The following is a 25,828-nucleotide window of genomic DNA, read 5'->3' on the forward strand; positions in this document are numbered from 1 at the left end:
AAAAGTGCATTCTTGTTGGTTGTTATAACCTTAATACATATTCTTCACAACTCAGAGATAGATGTAGGTTTCATTTTTAGAAGGTACACACTATACATTTTTAAAGCGATTTATTTTGAAAACTTTTCAGATTAGTCCCTCCCTTCTCACATTTCTCTCCAGACTTCTTCTCCTTGTCCAGATCTATTCTGTCCCCAACAATCTTCTATTCATTGAACTTTTTGAAACTGCACTTTTAGAGAGAGGTCAAGGATTGGCTGTGTGTACACAAATTTGCAGAAGGACGATAGGGTTGAGGTCTGTTATTTCTCACCTCTCTATATTTAATTAATTAATTAATTAATTAAAAACATTTTTGCTGTTGTCTCTGGAGACACAAATCCAGTTTGAGAACTTCAAAACTAAGCGTCTCTGATGGTATCTTCTAGACTGAGCACTGAGGCCCATTGGGCAGATAGAACGATTAACCTAAATAATCTATACAGAAGCCCCTGGAACCCCATAAAATTTTTCTTAAACATAACATGAATATATTGTCTCATGCTATAAAATTGGAATTTATAATCCCTATTCCATGATGAGATATCTTTGAGCTATAATGAATCTTAATTAAAACTATAGATAGGTTTTTTCCTCAAAAAACATTTTTATCAAAAAAGTCCGATTTAAATAAAAAAAATCTGATTTTTTTTTTTAAAAGAGCATTGATTTTTATCCACCCTAGCCCTCTTTTATATGAGTTGAAAACGGGCTTATTTCAGTTTAGCTTGTGACCCAAGCTAAACAAACAAACATCAGGCTTAAATTGATCTAAAAGAATGTCCCTGCAGGGGTTTGCACCAGTTCAATTAAATAGGTTTAAAATTGTATCTTAGTTAAATCAGTGCAACTTCTGCATTTAGATGAGTGGCACTTCCTTTAGATGTGAAAAAATCAAAGAAAACAAAGTAAGCCCTTTCTAGTCTGAGCTTTATAACCAGAACTTCATTTCCCCCCTCTCCCCCCAGTGAAAGTGCGGCACAGACATACTGGCAGTAATGGGAACCAGTGTAGGGGTAATTTTAAAGTCCTACCTACACTACAGAAACTGTGGTGTTTGACACCCACATGCCCTTTTAGCTCCTGTTTACCTCACCTCAAACCAGTATTACACCCATTTGTCCTGCTGGCATGGGCAGTCAACTGTTCAATGCTCATTGTACCAAAGTGTGCAGACATTTCCTTCTGCTAGAACTCTCAAGCTGTCTGTGCACAAAGGATTTTCTGAAAATCTCCCATTGTCGCTCTAGAGCTGGTGCAAGTCTACTTCCAATAGTTCATGGACCCATGGAACTCTGATAATAGACTGTCTGCTGGCATCTTTACTGTTCCATCGTTCAACCCAGTGGCCTGTCTACACTAACACCCCCGCCTTTGCCAGCACCAATGGAGCTGAACTGATGGTTGGATTTAAAAAGCTTCTCAGTGTAAAGCAAAGTGCAAGAGGCATTGCTAGGGGGATGTTGAGCACTGTTGACTATCAACACCGGCTGGAAAGAGAATGGGGGTTTAGAGGTAGGGATCTTTGTATGACACGTGGTGTCAAACTCAGCAGTTGCTTTAGTATAGACATACCCTGAAATGCGGTTCATTGTTAGTAATTACCAGTTAAACTGAATTCCCCTGTGTATTCTTGGATGCGTTCATGTGAAAAAGCATCTGCTGCTCATACAAATAAATGTGAATGTTTACATATAATTGGGATCTTTTTCCCCTAGCGATTTGATTTGAATTTTACAACAGGAGGACTAATATTTGCTTAGCTCTTTTTCCGATTGCTCTCTGCCAGTCTGGAGCCATTTCCTCTCAGACTGTGGCACTGCTGCACTGTCTATGACCTTCTACACCGATTCCTGTGTCACTCTGCAGTATTTCTCAGAAAATTCAACTTACTGTGCAGCTTCCATACAATGTATCTCCATTGTGTCCTTTAATAGTTGTGTACTGTGCCACCAAATAGATAATTATTTTTAAAGTTTTTTTATCATCCTTGTCCACTGTGATTTCTTACCCAGTTCCTTCTTCTGATCACCCCTTTTGTTCAGATCTCTTGCTGCCGAGTATCGCTGTCTCTTGGTTCTTGTTGAACATGTTTGATTTAAGCAGAGCACTCCTTGCCGTTTAGAAGATAAAACTTGCAAATTATAAACAATAACGTTCTGTAAAATAAATTTTTATTAATTAAACCATGAGTTTGCAATTGCCTCAGTAAAGTACTCCACAATAAGGGCTTTTGATTTTTAGGTTTTAACTAATAAACACAGATAAAACACCCACCATTTAATTAAAAAAAAATCAAATTGGTGTTTTATCCAATAAACACTGGAAAAAATTTGGAAATAGTTACTTGTATCTAAGTGCTTGTCACACTGCTAGGTGTGATTTCTAAAGCGCACTAAGATGTTCGTCAGTGAAAGACCCTGCTGGTGCGCACTGAAGATCCTAAAGATTTCCTAAACAGTACTATATTAAAGTGCACTAGGGAACATTATAAAGAAATTACTCATTACTGTGAAGTGTATAATATGTTGCTCAGTACAGTATATACGAGAGCCCCCCCCAAAACCCCTTATTTTTGGACATCTACATAAAATTAAGAAACCCTGTCAAACAGAAGTCTTACCCTCAGGCAATAGGGAAGCACTGCTCTTTGTGTTGAAGCATAAGACTTTTAAGACTGAAATATGAAAGAATCAAATTGTGCAGTGAGCCCACTTTGTAGAATTGTGTATATGGGATTATAGTGCCTGTGATATGGAGTAATTCCTGATACAGAAAGGGATCTATTCTTAAAGTATTGAGCTGACGTCCTTTCCTCTGCTTGTAAAGAGGTACTGAGTTGAGAAGAAGGAAAAAGTCCCATGATATGAGGCAAAAATAGGTGTTTAATATGTATAGTTTCTTTGTCCTGGATTACATTAGAACTAGTTTTGAATGTAGAAATTTGTGGCAGATGCTCCATTGGATCCATCACTACTCTAGAATGAGGAAAAAGATACTCAATGCAACTATATAATGTAAACAAGTATGTGTGTTAGAGAATGATCCTAGGGGAAAACTTGAATGGCTTTTGTTTCCAGGACCCTCTGAAGTATCACTCTGTTAAATTTCTTTAGAAATGTAATTGGAATATTTATGCAGCTGATTCTCTTCCCATTTCTTTTTAAATTGAGACATGGGGAATAATTTTATTTCCATCCTATGAATAAGGCACATAAATCCTGAAGTAATGCCATGACTGGCATTATGAATTTGCTGTGTGAAACAAATTGTCTCAAAAGTAACAAATCAGAATCCTCAAAATATTTTTGTTAGTATTTTACAGGCTCAGGAAAATGTTTAGAAAACCCTCAGCTGTCCAAACTATCCTTTCTGCCTAAGGGGAAAGAGAAGTCCTCTCCTTATATATGGCAATCCAGATCTGTGGAACTCCTTACCTGCTTATGATGCTAGCTTTTAAGTGCTAGGAGACATTCATATGAAAGAACTCTATGAAATAGTGTAAGGTTAATTCATTGATTGTGCTATGATTTATAAAAAATATTACTATAATGGTAGCACCTAAAGGCTCTGATTGGGGATCGAGAACCCATTAGAAGTGTGTTGTGCTAGACCAAGGGTGGGCAAACTTTTTGGCCCGAGGGCTACACTGGGGTGCAAAACTGTATGGAGGGCCAGGTAGGGAAGGCTGTGCCTCCCCAAACAGCCTGGCCCCTGCCCTCTATTTGCCCCCTCCCACTTCCTGCCCCCCTCAGAACCCCTCACCCTCCAACCCCCCCCACTCCTTGTCCCCTGACTGCCCCCTCCCAGGACCTCCACCCATAACCCCCCCCCGGGGCTCTACCCCCTATCTAACTGCCCCTCCCATTCCCCCCTGACTCTCCCTCCCCCCCAGAACCTCTGCCCTATCCAACCACCCCCTGTTCCCCGTCCCCTGACTGCCCCCTCCCGGGACCCCCCACCCCTAACTGCTCCCCCCCCCCGGGGTTCCACCTCCTATCCAATCATCCCCTGCTCCCTGACTGCCCCCTAGGAACCGCTGCCCTTATCCAACCCCCCAGCCCCTTTACCATGCCGCTCAGAGCAGAATGTCTGGGAGCCGAGCCGAAGCCAGACACTCTGACACGCTGTCCTGCATGAGCACGCAGCCCTGCTGCCCAGAGTGCTGCCCGCACAGCGGTGTAACTGCAGGGGAAGGGGGGCAGTAGGAGAGGGGCTGGGGGCTAGCCTCCTGGGCCAGGAGCTCAGGGGCTGGGCAGGACGGTTGTCTGGCCCGCGGGCCGTAGTTTGCCCACATCTGTGCTAGACACTATACGTGTATCGTAAGAAAAAGATAGTGTATTAATTGCACCAAAATGCACTGAGCCATCAGACTCTCTTTAAATCAGGTTACAGTTTTGGCAGATATAAGTTCTAACACTTCATTTGTGTTTGGACTTCTCCCCAGATTTAGAGGAAAGATTTTTGCACGTTTTCCCCCTTCTTTCAATAACTTTTATATTTACCAGGAGAACATTTCCAAAGTGCTGTCTCTTCAGCAAGGGACTGAACCCTTTTCTGTATTTAAAAGTTGTACTGGAATAACATGGGACTGTCTTGCATCCGTTTACAAATTCTCTCCCATTAACAGGTCTGTGCACTTAAGTCAACATAATTAGTCTGGTTTGCAATCAGTGCAACTCCATATCTGTCGGAGTTAGGTCGGTTTGGCAGCAATGTGGCTGCATCCTACTTCCAATGTAGTCAAGGCCTGAATTGCAGATCCTGCCTGCTCCTTCTGGACATGCTTTTAGAATCACACTCTGGTGTGGACGTCCCCCCCCCACAGCCTCCCTTTGGTGCTGTAGAGGCTAATATCTTAAAATTAAAAAATGCCTATTTAGGTAATTAGCTTTAAAAATATGTAGTCATGGATATTCATGGCTAGTACTTTACTTAATAGAAAAGTGCTTTGGAAAATTTAAAGGGCTCACATTTTAAAACATTTCACAGGGCTGAGCAAAACCTGTTTTGACAGAATGCTCCCATGATTTAATGTTTGCTACTGGCCTTTCACTGCGGTGTACCAAGGTGCAACATTTGTCTTTGTATCCAAGTGAACTGCTGGTCCAGGAATTTTGCTTCCCTGAGATCTTGTAAATCTATGAAAACATTACACTGTTTACTAGAACATTTTTTTTAGTTGCTTAGAGTGCTGGACCTGGCAAGTGTCCGACTGTTGACTGATGAGATTGTAAATAGGAGACAATGCCCTTTAGGAAATATAATAGAATTATTGCAAATCAGAGAATTTAAACCCTAGTATGTCATAAGATTCTCACTTCAAGTGCCCTTGTCAACGTTTTAGGAAAATGCCATCGATTTTGTTTTAATAATTTGGATAGCAGGAGTGTCTTGTAAAAAGCAGGTGATTTTACTGTTATTTTGGGCTTTGTTTTTTCTCTTCTTTCTTATGCAGCTTAATTCTTTATTTTTGGTAATAGGTGTTCTTTTATTTCAGAGTCATTTGTCTGGAAATGCACATGAATCGCTCCAGTCTAGGAGGGTGGTCATTTCTCATAACATGGATAAAGCTCTGAAAGAAGGTGAGTCTTACCTGGGAGCATGAGTGGATAGATTGTGAATCTCTACTCAGATTGGTGAACAGTTACTTGCAAAAGTAATCCCATTTACGTTTAGGGGACTTCTTGCAAAGTGAGATGCTACTCAACAGTGTGTAAAGATATCAAAATATGATGCAAAATTCTTCCGATACAACACATTTTGTCCTGGATTAAAATAATGGTGGAAGGAAGGGAATCTTCAAAGATGTAATAATTCTATAGACAGTAGAAAGTCACAAAATGTAAGTGTCGCACTATCACTGGCATCTCTTCATTTTAACCATTGTAAAAGACAAAGGAAAACTCAAATGTAGTAAATTTCAACAGGATTAGTAGATAGAAATTATCTAATATGATGTTGTTATAGTCAATAATACATGTTGCTTTCTTGGTCTTTATACTTGCTTCCATGTGTGCAATTGAGATACATCTGCTATACTGACCAACACAAGTTTCTACTACTGTTGGTGCTGTTCAGCTATGGAGGAGCCCAGGAGCTAGATGCTACATGTATTGGTTCATTAGGGAGCATAGGTTGATGAAAGTTAGCTGGATTTTATTCTGCATCATCAGCAAACCTGTTGAAAATTAGAGTTGTAACTGATAGGTTTCAAAATGTAGTTGTAAACGGAATTGTCATCAAGCAGGGTGTGTTTCTAGTAGGGTATGTCAAGGCTGATTCCTCACTCTGGCACTTCAAGTGCAGAAGGTGGGGGCCTGCAAGGATTTTAAAAATTAATACTGGCCACTCCAGGCTTGTATTAAACTCTCAAGGTTACAGCTTCTCTCTAACCTTGGATGGGTAGGTGCTGCCACCACCCAAGTGCAAAAAACCCCTTTGAAACCAGAAAGACGCACTAGGGAATTCCTTCCTGTGGGGTACCCTCAATCCCTTTCACCCCCTTTCTGGGGAAGAGCTGAGAAAGAAAAACAAAGGAAATCAGCTGTTGCCACCAACTACTTAAACAACGTATGCACAAACCTCTTAGGACACAAAAAATCCTATCCTGTTCTTAAAAAAGGTAAATTTTGTTAAAAACAAAAAGAAAGAAAATACATCTGGAACTTATGCTTTTGCTAGATTTAAAAAACCCACTTACAAAAATTAAACATCAAGAATAACCTTCTTGAGGTCCAGCTTAAAGGTTACAAGCAAAACAAAAGCATTTGGGGTTAATACAGAGGAGTCCACAAGCCAATAAAAAGTAAAACGAAATAAACCTAATCGCATATTTCTAAACATTCCTGATGTACTTACAGATCTGGGTTGTTAAATAAGTAGTCTAGATATGATTGGATGATTTTCATATCTGGCCTTTAGCTTCTTACAGCATAACTGTTCCCTCTTCCCCTCTTTCCTGGAGACCATAACACACAGACAAAGGGAAGATTTTTCCCAATTTCCCAAAAGTTCTAGCCCTCCCATTGGCTCTTTTGGTCAGGTGCCCACTCCTTTCCTTTTACCTGTGGGCTTGTTAACCATTTACAGGTAAAGTCAGTAGAGAACAACCAGGAACGGAGTTTTATAGCTAACTGGCTGGCTGGGTGTCCATAAAAGGGAACTTTACTCTCCCCCCTCCCACGCCTTCATTTATCACAGGTTATGAGGGATCAGTTCTTAACCTTACACTGTTTAACATTTTTAACAATGAACTGGAAAAAATATATAATAATTGCTGATAAAGTTTACAGATGACACACACATTGTGGGAGTGATAAATAGCAATGAGTACTGGTCTCTGATACAGAGCAAATCGGCTTGCTTGGTAAGCTGAGCTCAAGCAAACAGTATGCATTTAAATATAAGCAAATGTGAGATTACGCATCTGGGAACAAAGTATGCAGGCCATAGATACAAGACGCAGGATTCTATCCTGGGAAGCAGTGACTCTGAAAAAGATTTGGGGGGTCATGGTGGACAATCATCTGAACATAAGCTCCTAGTGCGATCTTGTGGCCAAAAGGGCTAATGTGATCCTTGGATGCATAAATGGGGGAATATTGAGTAAGAGTAAAAAGGTTATTTTACCTCAGTATTTGGCAGTGGTGTGACAGCTGCTGGAATACTGTGCCCTGTTTTGGTGTCAACAATTCAAGAAGGATATAGATACATTTGAAAAGGTTCAGAGAAAAGCCTAAAGGAATAGAAAACCTGCATTATATGAGAGATTGAGCTCATTGAGTCTATTTAGCTTATCAAAGAGAAGGTTAAGGGGTGACTCAATCACAGTCTATAGGGACTTTGAAGAGTCCTCTATTATCAAATTTCTGTTCTCCATTAAGCTAGCAAAGATATAACAAGATCCAATGTCTGCAAGTTTAAGCTAGATAAATTTAGGTTGGAAATAAGGTGCAAAATTTTAACTGCGAGGTTAATTAACTATTGGAACAATTTACCAAGGATTGTGCTGGATTCTCCATTACAAGAAATTTTTAAATCAAGAATAGATGTTTTTTTTCTGAGAGCAATGCTCTAATTCAAACAGGAATTAATTCATGGTTATGCAGGAGGTCTGACTAGAAGATCACAGTGGTCTCTTCTGATCTTGTAATCTGTGAATGCAAAATTAAGGACTACTAATGCTCATTTGTATGCTGCCTGTCAATAGCATATGCAGACAGCACATACAGTTGTTCATAAGCAACTGGAACACAAAGGACCAGGTCCTCAGAGGCACCAGGCATCTGCAACTTCCACTGATAGAAACAGGAGTTCTAGGTGTTCATAACATCTCAAGAAAGGCACAAAGATCTAGCGATATGGTTGTACACACAAAGGGTCTGAGCTGGCTTCATTACAATTACTGGGAAAACAGCTGGAAGCAGGATTGGGCCCAATTCTGCAAAGTCCTGAGTACCTCAGTGAGGTGTTCAGCCTGTTCAATTCCTGTTGTTTAATTTCTGTATGGAAATGGAGCCAGGTTTCTCATATCAGGCGCTGAGCATCTGGCAGGTCTGAATTCCTAAATCTTGCTCATTTTTTAAATATAATCATTTGGGATTAAAACAGTCATTACAAGCCACTTACACTTGATGGAAAAAGAAGCCCGAGGCACTTTTTATGCAACACAGGAAGTTTAAGGTGTTTCATTTTCTACAGGAGATGAATTTTTTAAATTAACCTTTAGGAATGCCCAGGCACTGTTGTAATTCCAGTCCCCAGCTGTGTGCTGTTCAGGGATCTTTCTTACGCAGATTTTAGCACCCAGGATACTTAGCTGAATTACAGAATTGCGTGTTAGAGAGACAAGGTGTGGGAGGTAATATCTTTTATTGGACCAACTTCTGTTGGTGAGAGAAACAAGCTTTTGAGCTTACACAGAGCTCTTCTTCAGTGGTGTTAAACTAGCTGTAATAAACCTCTAATGATCCCTGCTAGTGTTGACATTTGTTTGCTACCTGTATCTATACACAAACTTCAAACTTTAAGCACATTTGTAAGCAGCAGTGATAAGTTCTGTCTTCAGGAAATGATTATGAGCTACCAAGAGCTATTATGCCCATGCTTTCTCTCCATCTTCCCCCAGAAATTAAACAGTGTCAGTGTTTGTTCTGTTCTCTCTCTCTCTCTGTGACAACATAATTCTGATGTGGAACCTTTGGGATTTGATCAGATGAATGCTTTTTAACTTCACATTGTAATGCCTGGAGGATTGTGCACTTTAGCTCAAAAATAGTACTGAATAACAGCTACCTATATATTAGGATTTCGGGTTTTCTATACAAATGTTATTGCTATATATTGAATCACAAAAAATTGTTGAAAATTGAAAGGGGAAAATTGTGCATTGGAAATGGTTCATAAGACTATTGGAGTGATAGGCTCTTGGGCTGTGGAGTGGTGAGGAAGATTAGTTTGATTATATTTATTTTTAGTAGTCACCTATTTGTATAACATCATAAATGTATTGTGTTTTTGCAAACCCAGAGTAAGATGTGCTTGTGACGCGTTGGATCACAGAAACCCCCTTGGGACTGCCATCCGATGTGCCTAGACTACCTCTGAGCCTGTTTTCCCTGCCAGCTTGGGACTTCAGTGCCTTTGCCTTGTTTGAGCCAGACACGCTTGCCTGCTGCAAACACAGATTCAAGTCTGAACCACGTCCCCCACAAGCTGCAGGCTTAACTGAAAACAGCTTGAGAAGTACTCCTGTCTCCAGCACTCAAATACCCAACCGCCAATGGGGTCCAAACCCCAAATAAATCTGTTTTACCCTGTATAAAGCTTAGACAGGTAAACTCATAAATTGTTTGCCCTCTATAACACTGATAGAGAGGTATGAACAGCTTTCCCCTCCCCCCCCCGGTATTAATACATACTCTGGGTTAATTAATAAGTAACAAGTGATTTTATTGAATAAAAAAAGTAGGATTTAAGTGGTTCCAAGTAATAATAGATAGAACAAAGTGAATTACCAAGCAAAATAAAATAAAACACGCACGTCTAAGTCTAATACAGTAAGGGCAGAGGGAGGGAGCTTAACAGAGTAAAAGTGGGAGTTGGTTTCAGGCTGTAGGTGCAAAGACAACAGTGGGAGAAGGAGATGAAAGCAGTAAAGAGTGGGGATTAGGAAACATGGGGGAAGGGGAATGAGAGGCAATGAGACCAGAGATATAGACAGAGTTACTGTAACAGGCTGGCTTATCCTAAGGGAAGGAGCCCTGGCCTGGGGCCAGCCTATCCTGGTTGGTAAAGAGAGGAATCAGGTGATTTCCATTATAAGAGTACCAGGAAGCTACAGAGGGAGGGGGAATCTCAGGAAGTTGTGTCAGAGACTACAGAGAGAGCAAGGAAAGGCTCCTGCAGGGAAGACCCTGGAACCAGGGAGTTGCTGCAGCTAGGAGGAAACACCAGGGGAGTTTGGAAGTCTGAGCCTGAAGGCTGAGCTCCAGCCAGGTAAAGCCTGGTAGTGGTGATGGAATTGGGACCCAGGTCTGGGAAGGAGGGCTGGGGACTCCCTACCTCAGGAAGACAGACATTGAAGACTTTCAGAGGAGCAGCCGTGTTAGTCTGCATCTGCAAAAAGAAAAGGGGGACTTGTGGCACCTTAGAGACTAACAAATTATTTGAGCATAAGCTTTTGTGAGCTACAGCTCACTTCATCGGATGCATGCAGTGGAAAATACAGTGGGGAGATTTTATATACACAGAGAACATGAAACAATGGGTGTTACCATACAGACTGTAACAACAGTGATCAGGAAATGTGAGCTATTACCAGCAGGAGAGCGGGGGATGGGGCGGGGGACCTGTTGTAGTGATAATCAAGGTGGGCCATTTCCAGCAGTTGACAAGAACAGTGGGGGAGGGGAGGCGAATAAACATGAGGAAATAGTTTTACTTTGTGTAATGACCCATCCACTCCCAGTCTTTATTCAAGCCTAAGTTAATTGTATCCAGTTTGCAAATTAATTCCAATTCATTTGTCCATTTATTCTTTTCCACAAAGACTGTTCAGTTTGGCCAATGTACATGGCAGAAGGGCATTGCTGGCACATGGTGGCATATATCACATTGGCAGATGCGCAGGTGAATGAGCCTCTGTTAGTGTGGCTGATGTGATTAGGCCCTATGATGGTGTCCCCTGAATAGATATGTGGACACAGTTGGCAATGGGCTTTGTTGCAAGGATAGGTTCCTGGGTTAGTGTTTTTGTTGTGTGGTATGTGGTTGCTGGTGAGTATTTGCTTCAGGTTGGGAGGCTGTCTGTAAGCAAGGACTGGCCTGTCTCCCAAGATCTGTGAGAGTGATGGGTCATCCTTCAGAATAGGTTGTAGATCCTTGTTGATGCGTTGAAGAGGTTTTAGTTGGGGGCTGAAGGTGATGGCTAGTGGCGTTCTGTTATTTTCTTTGTTGGGCCTGTCCTGTAGTAGGTAACTTCTGGGTTCTCTTCTGGCTCTATCAATCTGTTTCTTCACTTCAGCAGGTGGGTATTGTAGTTGTAAGAACGCTTGATAGCGATCTTGTAGGTGTTTGTCTCTGTCTGAGGTGTTGGAGCAAATGCAGTTGTATCATAGAGCTTGGCTGTAGACAATGGATCGTGTGGTGTGATCTGGATGAAAGCTGGAAGCATGTAGGTAAGTATAGCGGTCAGTACGTTTCCGGTACAGGGTGGTGTTTATGTGACCATCGCTTATTAGCACCGTAGTGTCCAGGAAGTGGATCTCTTGTGTGGACTGGTCCAGGCTGAAGTTGATGGTGGGATGGGAATTGTTGAAATCATGGTGGAATTCCTCAAAGGCTTCTTTTCCATGGGTCCAGATGATGAAGATGTCATCAATGTAGCGCAAGTAGAGTAGGGGCATTGGGGGATGAGAGCTGAGGAAGCGTTGTTCTAAGTCAGCTATAAAAAAGTTGGCATACTGTGGGGCCATCTGGGTACCCATAGCAGTGCTGCTGATTTGAAGGTATACATTGTCCCCAAATGTGAAATAGTTATGGGTGAGGATAAAGTCACAAAGTTCAGCCACCAGGTTTGCTGTGACATTATCGGGGATACTGTTCCTGATAGTTTGTAGTCCATCTTTGTGTGGAATGTTGGTGTAGAGTGCTTCTACATCCATAGTGGTTAGGATGGTGTTTTCTGGAAGATCACTGATGGATTGTAGTTTCCTCAGGAAGTCAGTGAACATGATACAGTTCTGTGGTGACCTAGAATCCTATTTTTGACATCTCCGACTCAAGGAATATTTCCAACACACCTCTGAACAACATACTAACCCACAGAGACCTTCCTACTAACACTACAAAAAGAAGGATTCTGGGTGGACTCTTCCTGAAGGTTGGAACAATAGACTGGACTTCTACACAGAGTACTTCCGCTGACGTGCACGGGCTGAAATTGTGGAAAAGCAACATCATTTGCCCCGTAACCTCAGCCGTGCAGAACACAATGCCATCCACAGTCTCAGAAACAACTCTGACATCACAATCAAAAAGGCTGACAAAAGAGGTGCTATCGTCGTCATGAATAGGTCGGAATATGAACAAGAGACTGCTAGGCAGCTCTTCAACACCAATTTCTAGCAGCCATTACTCACTGATCCCACTGAGGGTTACCAAAAGAAACTACACCATCTGCTCAAGAAACTCCCTGAAAAAGCACAAGAACAAATCTGCACAGAAACACCCCTAGAGCCCCAAGCAGGGGTATTCTATCTGCTACCCAAGATCCATAAACCTGGAAATCCTGGACACCCCATCATCTCAGGCATTGGCACCCTGACAGCAGGATTGTCTGGCTATGTAGACTCCCTCCTCAGGCCCTATGCTACCAGCACTCCCAGCTATCTTCGAGACACCACTGACTTCCTGAGGAAACTACAATCTATCGGTGATCTTCCTGAAAACACCGTCCTAGCCACTATGGATGTAGAAGCCCTCTACACCAAAATTCCACACAAAGATGGACTACAAGCCATCAGGAACAGTATCCCTGACTGTATCACGGCAAACCTGGTGGCTGAACTTTGTGACTTTGTCCTCACCCATAACTATTTCACTTTTGGAGACAAGGTATACCTTCAAATCAGCGGCACTGCTATGGGTACCTGCAAGGCCCCACGGTATGCCAACATTTTTATGGCTGACTTAGAACAACGCTTCCTCAGCTCTCGTCCCCTGATGCACCTACTCTACTTGCGCTACACTGATGACATCTTCATCATCTGGACCCATGGAAAAGAAGCCTTTGAGGAATTCCATCATGATTTCAACAATTTCCATCCCACCGTCAACCTCAGCCTGGACCAGTCCACACAAGAGATCCACTTCCTGGACACTACGGTGCTAATAAGCGATGGTCATATAAACACCACCCTATACCGGAAACCTACTGACCACTATGTCTACCTACATGCCTCCAGCTTTCATCCAGACCACACCACACGATCCATTGTCTACAGCCAAGCTCTACGATACAACTGCATTTGCTCCAACCCCTCAGACAGAGACAAACACCTACAAGATCGCTACCAAGCGTTCTTACAACTACAGTACCCACCTGCTGAAGTGAAGAAACAGATTGACAGAGCCAGAAGAGAACCCAGAAGTTACCTACTACAGGACAGGCCCAACAAAGAAAATAACAGAACGCCACTAGCCATCACCTTCAGCCCCCAACTAAAACTTCTACAACGCATCATCAAGGATCTACAACCTATCCTGAAGGAAGACCCGTCACTCTCACGGATCTTGGGAGACAGGCCAGTCCTTGCTTACAGACAGCCCCCCAACCTGAAGGTGACCATGTGCTTAAATGTTTTGTTTTCCTGATTGTGGACCTAATACTATAACAACACTGCTGATGAAAAAGCTGTTAATTGAACAAGTGTTCGGAATTTTGGAATGCAAATTTATCATATTTTTGTCATACTTTCCTCAGACCTAGGTAAATTACGGACTAAGCCAGGGATCGGCAACCTTTGGCACGAAGCCCGTCAGGGAAATCCGCTGGCAGGCCGGGACGGTTTGTTTACCTGCAGCGTCCACAGGTTTGGCTGATCACAGCTCCCACTGGCTGCGGTTTGCCATTCCAGGCCAATGGGGGCTGCAGGGAGTGGCGTGGGCTGAAGGATATACTGGCCGCCACTTCCTGCAGCCCCCATTGACCTGAAATGGAGAGCCATGGCCAGTGGGAGCTGCGATAGGCCGAACCTGCGGAAGCTGCAGGTAAACAAACTGTCCCAGCCTGCCAGCAGATTTCCCTGACGGGCCACGTGCCGAGGGTTGCTGATCCCTGGACTAAGCCATCCCTCTTATTTTCTCACTTTTACATCTCACTGCAGCATTCATTCCAATATAGATACATTTAAGTGTAAGCATATCTTATCTCTGGAAAGTGCTTGAGTTTATCTAGAAAACCCAGAATGCATGTGAACAGTATGACTCAAACAAAAAATGTGCCTTTTTTTTTTTTTTTTTGTGGTGAGGAGGGACTGATCTGTCATCTGAGCATGGAAGGGACACAATCCTTGCCCTATGACATAATTATGAAATTTGGATTTCAGAATTAATCCCGTTAACTCTGCATGTATTTTTTTACATGTATAAGGTTTGTTCATCGACAAAATTATTTTAAACAAGACTACCGCCAGTAATATAATTAAGATTAATACATTTAAACTTCTGCGTAACCTCTCTCAAAAAAACAACTCTGGGAACCAGTTATCACTGAATGTATCCGAGACTGTATCAACTCCAGATTCCAAATATTGAAGTCATCACTTCTTCTGCTCCCACATGTAGTTATTAAAATAAATATTCCTTCCTTTTTTAAAAGGACGTAAAAAACCCTTGCTTTTCACTAAGTAGTAGAAACCAGTGGTTTCTTTCCTGATGGATTATTCTTAGTCCGCAATACTTAAATAAGATCCTTGATTATAATCAGAGTAATCACACTGAAAAGCAGCAGTAGATACTAGAAACACCTTTGTTAAATACCAATTGTATACCATATATATTCGTTCATAAGCCGAATATTTTTGGTAAAAAAGTGACTCATCAAAGAGTGGGGGTCGGCATAGAGACGGGTCTACACCAAAATTTGATGATTTTAAACTCCATGAAATTATTGAATTGAATATCTAATACATTGTCTTTCTGTTTACCTGGAACGTCTGCAGGCATGGAGCCCCTCAGCTCCCTGTGGCCGCGGTTCGCCATTCCCAGCCAACGAACTGCGGCCACAGGGAGCTGAGGGGCTCCATGCCTGCAGACACTCTAGGTAAATAAAACATCCTGACCCGGCTTACCGTGACAGGCCGGGAGCCAAAGTTTGCTGACCCATTTATTGATGTCAATACTGCCGCCTTTTAAAGTAGCAAAGGCTTTGTTTAGTGGACTAGATTGGCTTGAAAGGAATACTAAAAGAGCAGTGCTGCAGATCTGCATGACATTTGACTCATGTATTTCACAAAATATAACGTGCAGAATCGATGGACTCTCTAATAAAATTGAAATAGCCTGTTATCCCCACGGACATGCCAATCTACAGGTCTGCTTTGAAATAAACAAAGTATGATAATAATTTAACAGTGATAAAGCAGGTGACATTCCTATATAAAGTCCTACAAAATCTATAACTACAATAATAATAATCAATTTTCATATGAGTATTTGAAATGAATAATGGTCAAATCAAAAGAAAAAGGTCTGCTTATCGTGCAGCATTCAAACGTAAAGTTGTTGAATATGCAGAAGCAAACAATAATTGCGCTGCTGCTCGTTAATTCTGTATCAATGAGAAGCAAGTAAGAGAATGGCGAAAAAATAAAATAACACTGAAAGACATGTCAAGAAGCAGGAAAAAATGTCCAGCAAGGTGCGCTTCATTTCCTGAGTTGGAGAAAGATCTCAATAATTGGGTTGTTGAACGTCGACAAAATGGATACATTGTCACTAGAACTGGAATTCATCTGCATGCTCTGCAAATGTTGAAAGATGACAAATACAAGTCAGTAAAGCCATCAATGTTTGTTGCATCAGCTGGTTGGTGTACTCGCTTCATGAACCGTCATAGTCTCTGTCTTAGTCAGTGAACAAAGATAGCGCAAAAGCTGCCGAGAGATCTGGAAGAAAAAATTGAATCTTTCCAAAGGTTTATTATAAAATATCGAAAGGAATATGCATTTGAACTGTCACAAATAGGAAATACGGACGAAACACTGATGACATTCGATCTCCCGAGCAACAGAACGGTAACCGATGTTGGTGAAAAAACAGTTTTAATTAAAACCACTGGCCATGAAAAAATCCATTTTACGGTGGTTTTATCGTGTTTGGCAAATGGATCAAAGCTTCCCCCTGTTGTTATTTTTAAAAGAAAAACCTTGCCTAAAAACATGAAATATCCTGCTGGTATCATCGTATGTGCACACGAAAAGGGATGAATGGATGAAAGTGGGACTACTGAATGGCTGGAAAAAGTGTGGAATAAGAGACTAGGAGCACTTTTCAAGAAACCTGCTATGTTCGTTTGGGACATGTTCAGAGCACACAAGAGGATGAGGTGAAAAATGTGGCCAAAAATATAAAAACTACTTTGGCTGTAATACCTGGAGGCTTAACTTCAGTTCTACAACTGCTTGATTTCTGCCTGAACAAACCCTTTAAAGACAGGATACGCAAAATGTGGTCTGAATGGATGTGCTCAGGCATGGCGAAGTTGACAAAAGGCGGGAATCTTGTCAAGCCCGAAATCAATCTAGTCGCCCAGTGGATAAAGGACTCGTGGGTGTCCATTCCCTCAGAAATGATAGAAAAATCATTTAGGAAATGCTGTATCAGTAATGTACTGGATGGTCAGAAGATGCTATATTTGATGATGATACAACAGAGGCTGATGATGAGAAGGAATCTGAGTCTGAAGACGACACTGCTGACATCTACAATGACAATGCAGGAGCAGCTGTGACGGAAGCCGAGTTTAATGAACTGTTTGGTGAATCAGAGACTTATTCAGACTTTGGAGGATTTTAAGACTTTTTAAAGTCTCATATTGTTCTAAGTTACTTGTTATAAATATCTATTTATTGATTTTAAATATTGACTCTAATTTTGAAGGTGAATACATATTTGTTCAGTTGTTATAACAATAACAACAACAACAGGTTTTTCGTTAGATTACATTAAAATAATTCTAGCAAAACTTTTGAGTGTTTCTTGTGATGCCAGCTTTTAAAATATAGCAGGGGTTGGAAAACTTTCGCTCCTGGCCCAACAGGGTAAGCCGCTGGCAGGTCAGGACGTTTTGTTTACTTGGAGCGTCTGCAGGCACGGAGCTCCTCAGCTTCCAGTGGCCATGGTTTGCCGTTCCCAGCCAATGGGAGCTGCGGGAAGTGGCATCACTTCCTGCAGCTCCCATTGGCTGGGAATGGCAAACCGTGGCCACTGGGAGCTGAGGGGCTCCGTGCCTGCGAATGCTCCAGGTAAACAAAATGGCCCGACCAGCCAGCAGCTTACCCTGATGGGCCGGGAGCCGAAGTTTGCCAACCCCTGAAATATAAGGTTGGCTTATGAAAGGGTCATACAGTTTTTACTATTTTTACCTGTCCATCTTGGGGGGTCGGCTTATAAACAAATGGACTAATGAACGAGTATATACAGTATATTTTTAATTCAAAACAATATTTCAAAAAGATTAAAAATGTTTTTAAAGAAAACAAATTTAAGACTAATGTTTAAGGCTATTATGTCTTGTTCCACAAAAACAATATTTTAGATATAATGGACTCAAGATAGAAAGCACACTCTTGGAATTTCTGTTTGCTTCTATGTAATATTGATAATGTGTCTGATGCTGTACAATACCCCAAGACAGACTATTCTTGTCCCAAATAATTTAGAATCTCAAAGTAATAACTTGATGTTGTGTGCAGGTGCATGCTGTAATATACATAGACTTATAATAGGGTGATAGATACAATTAACTTCCATGTTTCAGTTGAGCTAGAATCATGACCTCTGATGCTCCTTCACGACGGGTTGATAATAAAGGAAAATTCCCAAATTTGTATTTTGACCTTTCCAGTGGATGCTTCTTTCAACTTCTTTGTTCCCTTTTGAGATATAGGGTAAAATTTTCAAAGGAACCTAAATGACTTAAACTCCAAGTGCCATTTTCAAAGTGACTTAGGATTCAATGAGTTTTAGGCTCTTAAGTCAATTAGAGTTTACACTTAGAGTGTAAAATTTTCAAAAAATCTGGAAGATTTACTCATTTACTGTGGATCTCTACCAGCTCTTTCCTTTCGAGCACTTCATGTACTATTTAACTGGTATAGTGGAGAAGATAATAAAATCTCATCTGTCACTTGTAAAGAATTTTTTTCATCTACTTCTATTAAAGGGAGATATGATACTTGGGAAGTTGTGAGATGGAATATAGAAGTTTCTGAATGGACGTGATTCTGTTCTCTTAGAGTTTTAGAATTGCATCAGTGTAACTTAAGTGAAATCACTCCTGGTTTACATTGATGTGAAAACAGAATCTAGCCTCCTCCTTTAATTTTGAGCAATTGATTCTACGTTATTTATATTGTATAAAGATCATCCAGGGTATATTATTAATTGCTAAATAGCCTGCATCCATCAAGAATTAATTGACTTTTTTATTTTTTAACTTTCTGACCATGTTCTGGCTGATGGTCTTAAATCACTCTACATGTGCTTTTCCCATTTTCTTTGTTCTGATTACACTATTGCCACTATTTCCTGAGCATCTCCTTTGTCTCTCATGACCACATATCCTGTGCAGCATTATATTTTTTTAATCCATCCACCAGCTTATTGTAGCTACTTCATTTAGGGTGACCCAACGTCCCAATATTAGAGGCTTTTTCTATATATGCAACTATTACACCCACCCTCTCCCACAAAGTGTCCCGATTTTTCACATTTGCTAACTGATCACCCTAACGTCATTCCTTCTTCTGTGATGGCTTTGTATAGTGTCCACTTACGTTTCCCTTACTTTGGCAACTAGCTTAAATTTCATCTCACAGTTTTTTCTGTCCTCCCAACTAATACGCCAGTGATGCTACTGCTTGGTTGTAGTTCATTGTATTATTATTTCCAGTACAAGTTCGGGCATCAGTCTAATTTTAATATCTTCTAAAAAATATGTCTTACAGTACGGAGATATATCTTCTGCAATACTAACATGCTAATAACTAGTCGTTATATTTGGCTTGGCCACTCTCCTCTCACCCCAGAGCCAAGCATAACAAAAGAAGGTATGTAATGTCTGCGCTGCCACTGAGAGGCATGATTCCAAATGTGGGTAGACAAACTTGTGCTAGCTCAGCTTGAGCTAGTGCACGAAAAAGAGCCGGTGTTGCAACGTCCCCATTCAGTGTAGTCATATGCTGTCACCAAATAAACCTTGTTTTACTTATATTCAGTACTCAGGGCCAAGTTGTCTCCCGATCTCCCCTGACAAGTAGTAGCATGTATGTAGCGTAGCCATACTGGTCCCAGGATATTAGAGAGACAAGGTGGGTGAGAGATCATCTTTTATTGGGCCAACTTCTGTTGGTGAGAGAGGCAAGCTTTTGAGCTTACACAGAGCTCTTCTTCAGGTCAGGACTACTGCAAGTTGGTCCAGTAAAAGATTTTATTTCACCCACCGTGTCTCTCTAAGATAATAGCATGAAGACAAACTCTTTAGCTTGCTTTCTTCCATCCTTAATTACAGATTATTGTTACAAGTAACAGAAACAAGGTGAGGGAAAATTACAAAACAAGCTTGTTAGATATTACAATAAAATATTGGGTGCTAGGTGTTCAAAATGAGAACAAGAACTAAACTATATACGTAATAATAAAGACAATAATTTTCCTTGTTAACAGGAAAAATGCTCTTCAACCCCAAAATACTGACCATTTTTGTAACTACACCGATCTCTGTAAGACTTTGTTAGTTAATAATACCGTGGATCATTAACATTGAAATGATTTTTCAGCCTTTACCATGGATACCGATTTGTTTTGTTCGCACTTCATTCATCTTATCAGTGAAAAGACTAGTTTCACTATTAATTATAGACCTTTTTTCTCTAGTCTCTTTCACTGGCTGATTCTTAACCACTAACACAACACTCCAAAATGTGGGCAGAAGACAATACGGGGAAGTGTAACATCCAAACCAAAAACAGTGCATTGACTCTTTTTTTTAAAAAAAAAAAATTAAAAAAAAAGGAATAGTTTTCCATGGACAAAGGTTTTGAAAACCTTTTTTATTTGTTACTACACTTAAAAGGCAAGTAGTTTAGAGACAACATTTAAGCAAGACTCAACTTGGATAAACATGGTTTTCAGCTATTTGGAGTTTTCTTAAACCCACAACTAACAGCTCTTGGCTAGAAGAAGAGTACCTGGATAATCGTAATTACATACACAATAGTAATATTTATAGTGCTGAAGAGAAACAATAACTTGGCAGAGTTTGATCAATGTAAAATGTGAGCAAACACAGAACCTCTGATAATTTTTGAGGCACAATTTTTTTTTACAAGAGATAATCAAAAACTAACATCACTCTGTATGTTGCAGATAACTATGGACTGGAGTCACTGTGAGTCTTTACATTGAATTCAGTGGGCTTTGAATCAAGCTCTAGATGACGATCCAATGTGCTTTAGAAACACTAAAAATTATAAGTCATTGATTTAGGCTATAGAGCAGTAGTTCTCAACCAGGGGTCCGGGGCCCACTGGGGGGGGCCCGAGCAAGTTTCAGGGGGTCCGCCAAGCAGGCCTGCATTAGACTTGCTGTGGTCCAAGGCAGAAAGCCAAAGCCCCACTGCAGGGGGCTGAAGCCTGGGGTTCCAAGCCGCGCCACCCAGGGCTGAAGCCGAAGCCTGAGCAGCTTAGCTTCACAAGGCCCCTGTGGCAGTGGGGCCCCGGTCAACTGCCCTGCTTGCTACCCCCTAATGCTGGCCCTGGCTTTTATATGCAGAAAAACGTTGTTGTGGCACAGGTGGGCTGTTGGGACCTGTTGGGCAGGGCCCTCAGAAAGAAACAGGTTGAGAACCCCACTATAGAGGAACATACAATAAATTCTAACGTACAATAAAAACAATATTAGAATGCACCCTTTTAAATGTAAAAATAAATCCTCTGGGGGGTACAATTTTACATATTCAGAATTTTCCATCCTCCTCCTTGAGCATCTGTTTGATAGAGAAAGGGAAAAACTGAATGTTTTAATGTGACTTGAAGATGGTTTTAAACAGCTTGTTTTGTGGGGAGAGATGGTGACAAATATCTAGTGTGTTAAATATACTGTTGACTTATTTATTTCTATGTTCTTGTGAGTTGTTTAGATAGTAATGTTTATAAAAATTCTGCTCTCAAAATACTGTAGAGATCAGTACATTTGAATGTTGTGCCGAATTGCTGTAAATACAAGGAGAAAGTGAATGTTGTGGATTCTTATGATTGTGGAGAAAACTAGGATCCCAAGTTGATTTTAGAAAGGTGTTGCCATGAGGGTAATGGTGACTTAAGGACTAATGCACCCTTCTTTTTGAAAGCGAGTATACTTTACGGTATTAGAAGGGGATAGTGTTTCTCGTATTTTGTAGTTATGTACATAGGGAAACTTAGCCATCTCTCTTTGCTACTATGACTCTGCCTCAAAGGCAGAAGGTTCCTAAAGAATACAGTACTTTGACCCATTGTGTTAATTCTGGGACAGAGAAATGCATCTACAAGAGAATTGTCACACGTGATTCAGAACAAGAAGTGAGACATTGCCTGTTACAAACAATGGCCACAAATACCATAACACAGTGCTCTGCTATTATTTTACAGCACCCTAAAAGTGTTGCATGTCTTACTTACTGGAAGAAAAGAAAAGAGCCCTGTCCTGAAGAGCTTACAATCTATTTTCAGAAATGACACTACAAAGAGGAATAACAAAACAGTAAGAGGAGGATGGTTGAGGAACAAAAGAGGTGACAGCGACAAGAGAATATTTACTTACACAAGTGCACGTTGTCATGGTAGAACAATGTATCTGAAATTACCCTAATCAGTCAAAATCCCATTATATTACCCCAAATTATCCCCACATGTACTGAGGACAGTTCTTTACTACGTTTATCAGAAGGCCTCCATCTTTGAGCAACCATTGTTACCAGTCTCTTGAGTGGTTGTTTAAGGCAGGTTCCACTGTAATATGCTTTCTTTTTCTATTTTTTCTTTTATTTTTTGTTGTATTTGATAGGCCAGATAATCTCTGTGCCTCAAATCTGTAAAATGGGAATAATAATAATACCCACCTCAGAAGGTGTGTGGCTAAATCCATTAACATATATAGTATGCTCAGATACTCAGAAAAGCCTTTTAAATAGAACTGGTTAAAACTCTTATGTTCTGTGCAATAGCAAATTCTGACACTTCAAAATTTCCTTTCATCCCAAATCAGAACAAAAAGTAAAAATTTTGAAATTTCTTGTGAAACAAAATTTCCAGAAAATGTAGTTTTGGAAATATTGAAACGATCTTATGAAATGGCTTTGTTTAACCTATATATAACATGATAAAATAAAGCACTTGGATATTTTTGGGTCAGATTTTGATTAAATTAATGGATTCCCCTGAAACATTTCAATGTAGTCAAATTGGTATTTTCCAGTAAAAAAAAAACAACATTCAAATGGAAAATTTTTGACCATCTCTACTCTTAAATAAAATTTTAAAATGTTTGAAAAAAAGGAAATACAAGATGTAGTCTTCTTCTCTTTCAAGTGAACAAAAGTAAAAAATAACATAGTCATTTGACTGCTTTTCAACCGATGGGATTACTCTGACAAATTGGGAGGGTTTTTGTAGGTCATTGACCTGAGCTCAGGCTGTAGCAAATGATAGTTGCTAAAGATCCTGCTCAGGTTTTCACACACTCTTCTCTCTCTTTTCCCCCTTGTTATTTAGTTATCACTGTGACCGGTACAGAATTTCATTTTGTATCTTGCTTACATCTGTGATCACAGCTGATATGCAGGCTTCTTTGCGCTTCCTCCAGAGCAGTGATGACTGGTATACAACACTTCAAGCCTATATGACCATAAGCAAAATAGTGTAACGAGCTATACGCAAAGTGCTGTCAAAATACTGAAAAAAAGTTTTTCCTAATTACTTTCATTTATAGTAATCTTCGCTGTTGCTTATAACTATAGTTCAGACTTATGGAAATGTTTAATTTTTCAAGTTTTAATTTTTTTTATGGTGTCTCCTTAAAATAGTCTAATAGCGCTTTCCTTTCTCTAACTACTATAATCTTACAATGTGGTTCAACACTGTCCTTCAGCTGGGGGGGAAAAACACTGCCTGTACATGTTTTTTAAGTGTGTCTTTGAAATCAAGGTTGTTTAGACGCATGTATAAGGAACAAATTGCGTCAGTCCTCAGCAAACTTGGGAGATGTAGATAATTTAGTAGTTCATATAATAAAATCCATGTTTTGTGATACAGGTATCTGTTTGAGATTTCTGTTTGACCAGTAACCTGACTGTCAGACCAAATCCACTTAAGGCTTTTGCATGGTGACCTCTGGTAATTTCTCTTAGGATCAGATTTCTTTAATATAACATTGCTGCCCTTTCTTTCTTTGAAGAGAGAGAATTTAAACCTAAAGAAGATATGCAACCTATTCCTGAGCTAATTGTTTTTGTACTATCCCTGTGTGTTTTCACCGTTGTTGCTATTTATTGTTTTGTTTCTCCTTTTAGTGTTTGACTACAGCTACAGAGATTACATTCTGTCCTGGTATGGGCACCTCAGCAAAGATGAAGGACAGCTGTATCACCTGCTATCTGAAGATTTCTGGGAAATCGCCAAGCAGCTGCGACAGAGGCTGAGTCACATTGATGTAGTGAAAGTTGTCTGCAGCGATGTAGTGAAAACTTTACTCACACACTTCTGTGACCTTAAAGCAGCCAATGCCAGGTAAAACAAGCAAAAAAACCACCAGTGCCTCTCCCCTGTCTTCCTAGTATTTTAGTAGAGTTTTCTGCTTGTCACTTTCTTTCCTTTTGGATGAACTGCTTTGAGCCAATAAAGAGCTTACAATTGAGAGAGAGAAACAGTAAAGACAGGCAACATATAAGTAACATATATAGTCCTTACTGTTGTTTGTGAGACGCCTGCTACGCTTTTGGGCACTTGAGGTAAAGGAAACACTCATGTTTCTTTTTCAAATAGGTCAACTTCATCACTCTGTTTGTACTCCTATTCTTTGGTCACCATACAGGAAGGTATGTGAGTAATCTCTGAGGGTGCCATGAGACTGGCAGGATTTGGAAATGGGAACAAAAAATCATGTACATTCTTTCCAGAAAAGTGCAAATGTTCATTCCATAATCTTTTTTTCTCTCTCTCTCTCCTCTGGTACCAGGAAGCAAAGCCCCATGGTTCCTCTCTATCAAAAGTCTCTCTTGCAAAAACAAAATGATCTATTAGTCAAGTTGTTGGGCCAGGTTTTTCTCCTGTTATGAGTCTTTTCTTTGAGAGAGCCCTCTTTATACGGCCCTGAGGACTACAAGGTATTAAGAGAAGAATACCTTAATTGCACTCAATCTGATACTTCAAAATGGCTAGCTGTACTTTTAACTAGCCGTATGCATATGCATTCCTGGATCTGAGTGTACAATATAAACTTACACATTAGGTACATTAGTGCGTGTCTACTTCAGAAAATTGTTTTAAAATTACTCTAATTGAAATATTCTTTGGCTCATGTGATGAGACTTTTTTTACCTTCAGGTTGTTTTGCTCACAGTGATATCCATTTGTGATCTTTGCCCACAATGACGTCCACAGGTCTGTTTCTGATATTTCTGCAGGGAAAAGACTTCTTTCTTTATGCCCATACCCAATCTATATGTTACCACTTTCCCTCTCTTCCTGAGCAGGCAGTCTTAGTGTTTTACTGGCAGGTGTCAGCCTGAATTTTCCCAGTACATAACAAGCGAAGCCAAAGACAGACAAGGTGGTCATTGCTGCAGGGGGGAAAAAAAAGAAAATAAACAGGGGAGCGTTATGTACCTGCAGTGGGGCATATATAAAATTCTCTCAGTTGGCCTTTAATTTCAGTTCCAGAATATTTGCATGTTACTTGTTTCTCAACAATGGTCAATGTCTCTTGGCTTTCTGACACTCTTGGCTGTGTTCTCTGAGTGTGCTACTGTAGTTTGTCACTCTGACTTTTGAGCACAATGTGAGCTCTGTCTAGAAGAAAAGTTAGATATCATATCTATCTTTCCTTTTAGTCAAGTTAAAAAGAAGTTGGAGACTTTTTTGTGACTATTTTTTAGGTATCACAGTACTCAAGTCTCAATTAACAAAAAGCCACCAATTTGAAATTGGGGAAGTATTCAAAACTGTAGTTTCCTCCTTTCTGGTGTTATAAAATTCTGACTTTTGCTTTGGATGCCTTATTTCCTGTTTATAATTATGTCAATTTCAACTGGATCTTTGTTTTTGGGTTGGGTCATGGCATTTTTGTTCTCACTATACTCACTTAGAGTAATAACTAATCCTTTGCTTATTTTCCATTTACTTTTTTTGCTTTGAGTTGAACATGCATCCTTGAGAACACCTACGAAGGCTGGGACACATTAACATGCATATGAAAAGCTCACCCCAGAAATCCATGTGTGCAATGATAATCACATTTCTTAATT

General features: G+C 40.3%; 1 protein-coding gene across 1 annotated transcript in view; it reads left to right on the plus strand.

The window, feature by feature from the left end:
• SNX25 (sorting nexin 25) overlaps window positions 1-25,828 on the plus strand; it is a 169,415-nt gene that overhangs the window by 17,436 nt on the left and 126,151 nt on the right. Inside the window, exons 2-3 of the mRNA XM_077815548.1 lie at window positions 5,540-5,624; window positions 23,876-24,092. Coding sequence (XP_077671674.1) covers window positions 5,540-5,624; window positions 23,876-24,092 — 302 coding nt within the window. The remainder of the gene's footprint in view (window positions 1-5,539; window positions 5,625-23,875; window positions 24,093-25,828) is intronic.

The sequence above is a fragment of the Eretmochelys imbricata genome, chromosome 4, assembly GCF_965152235.1.
Source record: "Eretmochelys imbricata isolate rEreImb1 chromosome 4, rEreImb1.hap1, whole genome shotgun sequence".
NCBI lineage: Eukaryota > Metazoa > Chordata > Testudines > Cheloniidae > Eretmochelys > Eretmochelys imbricata.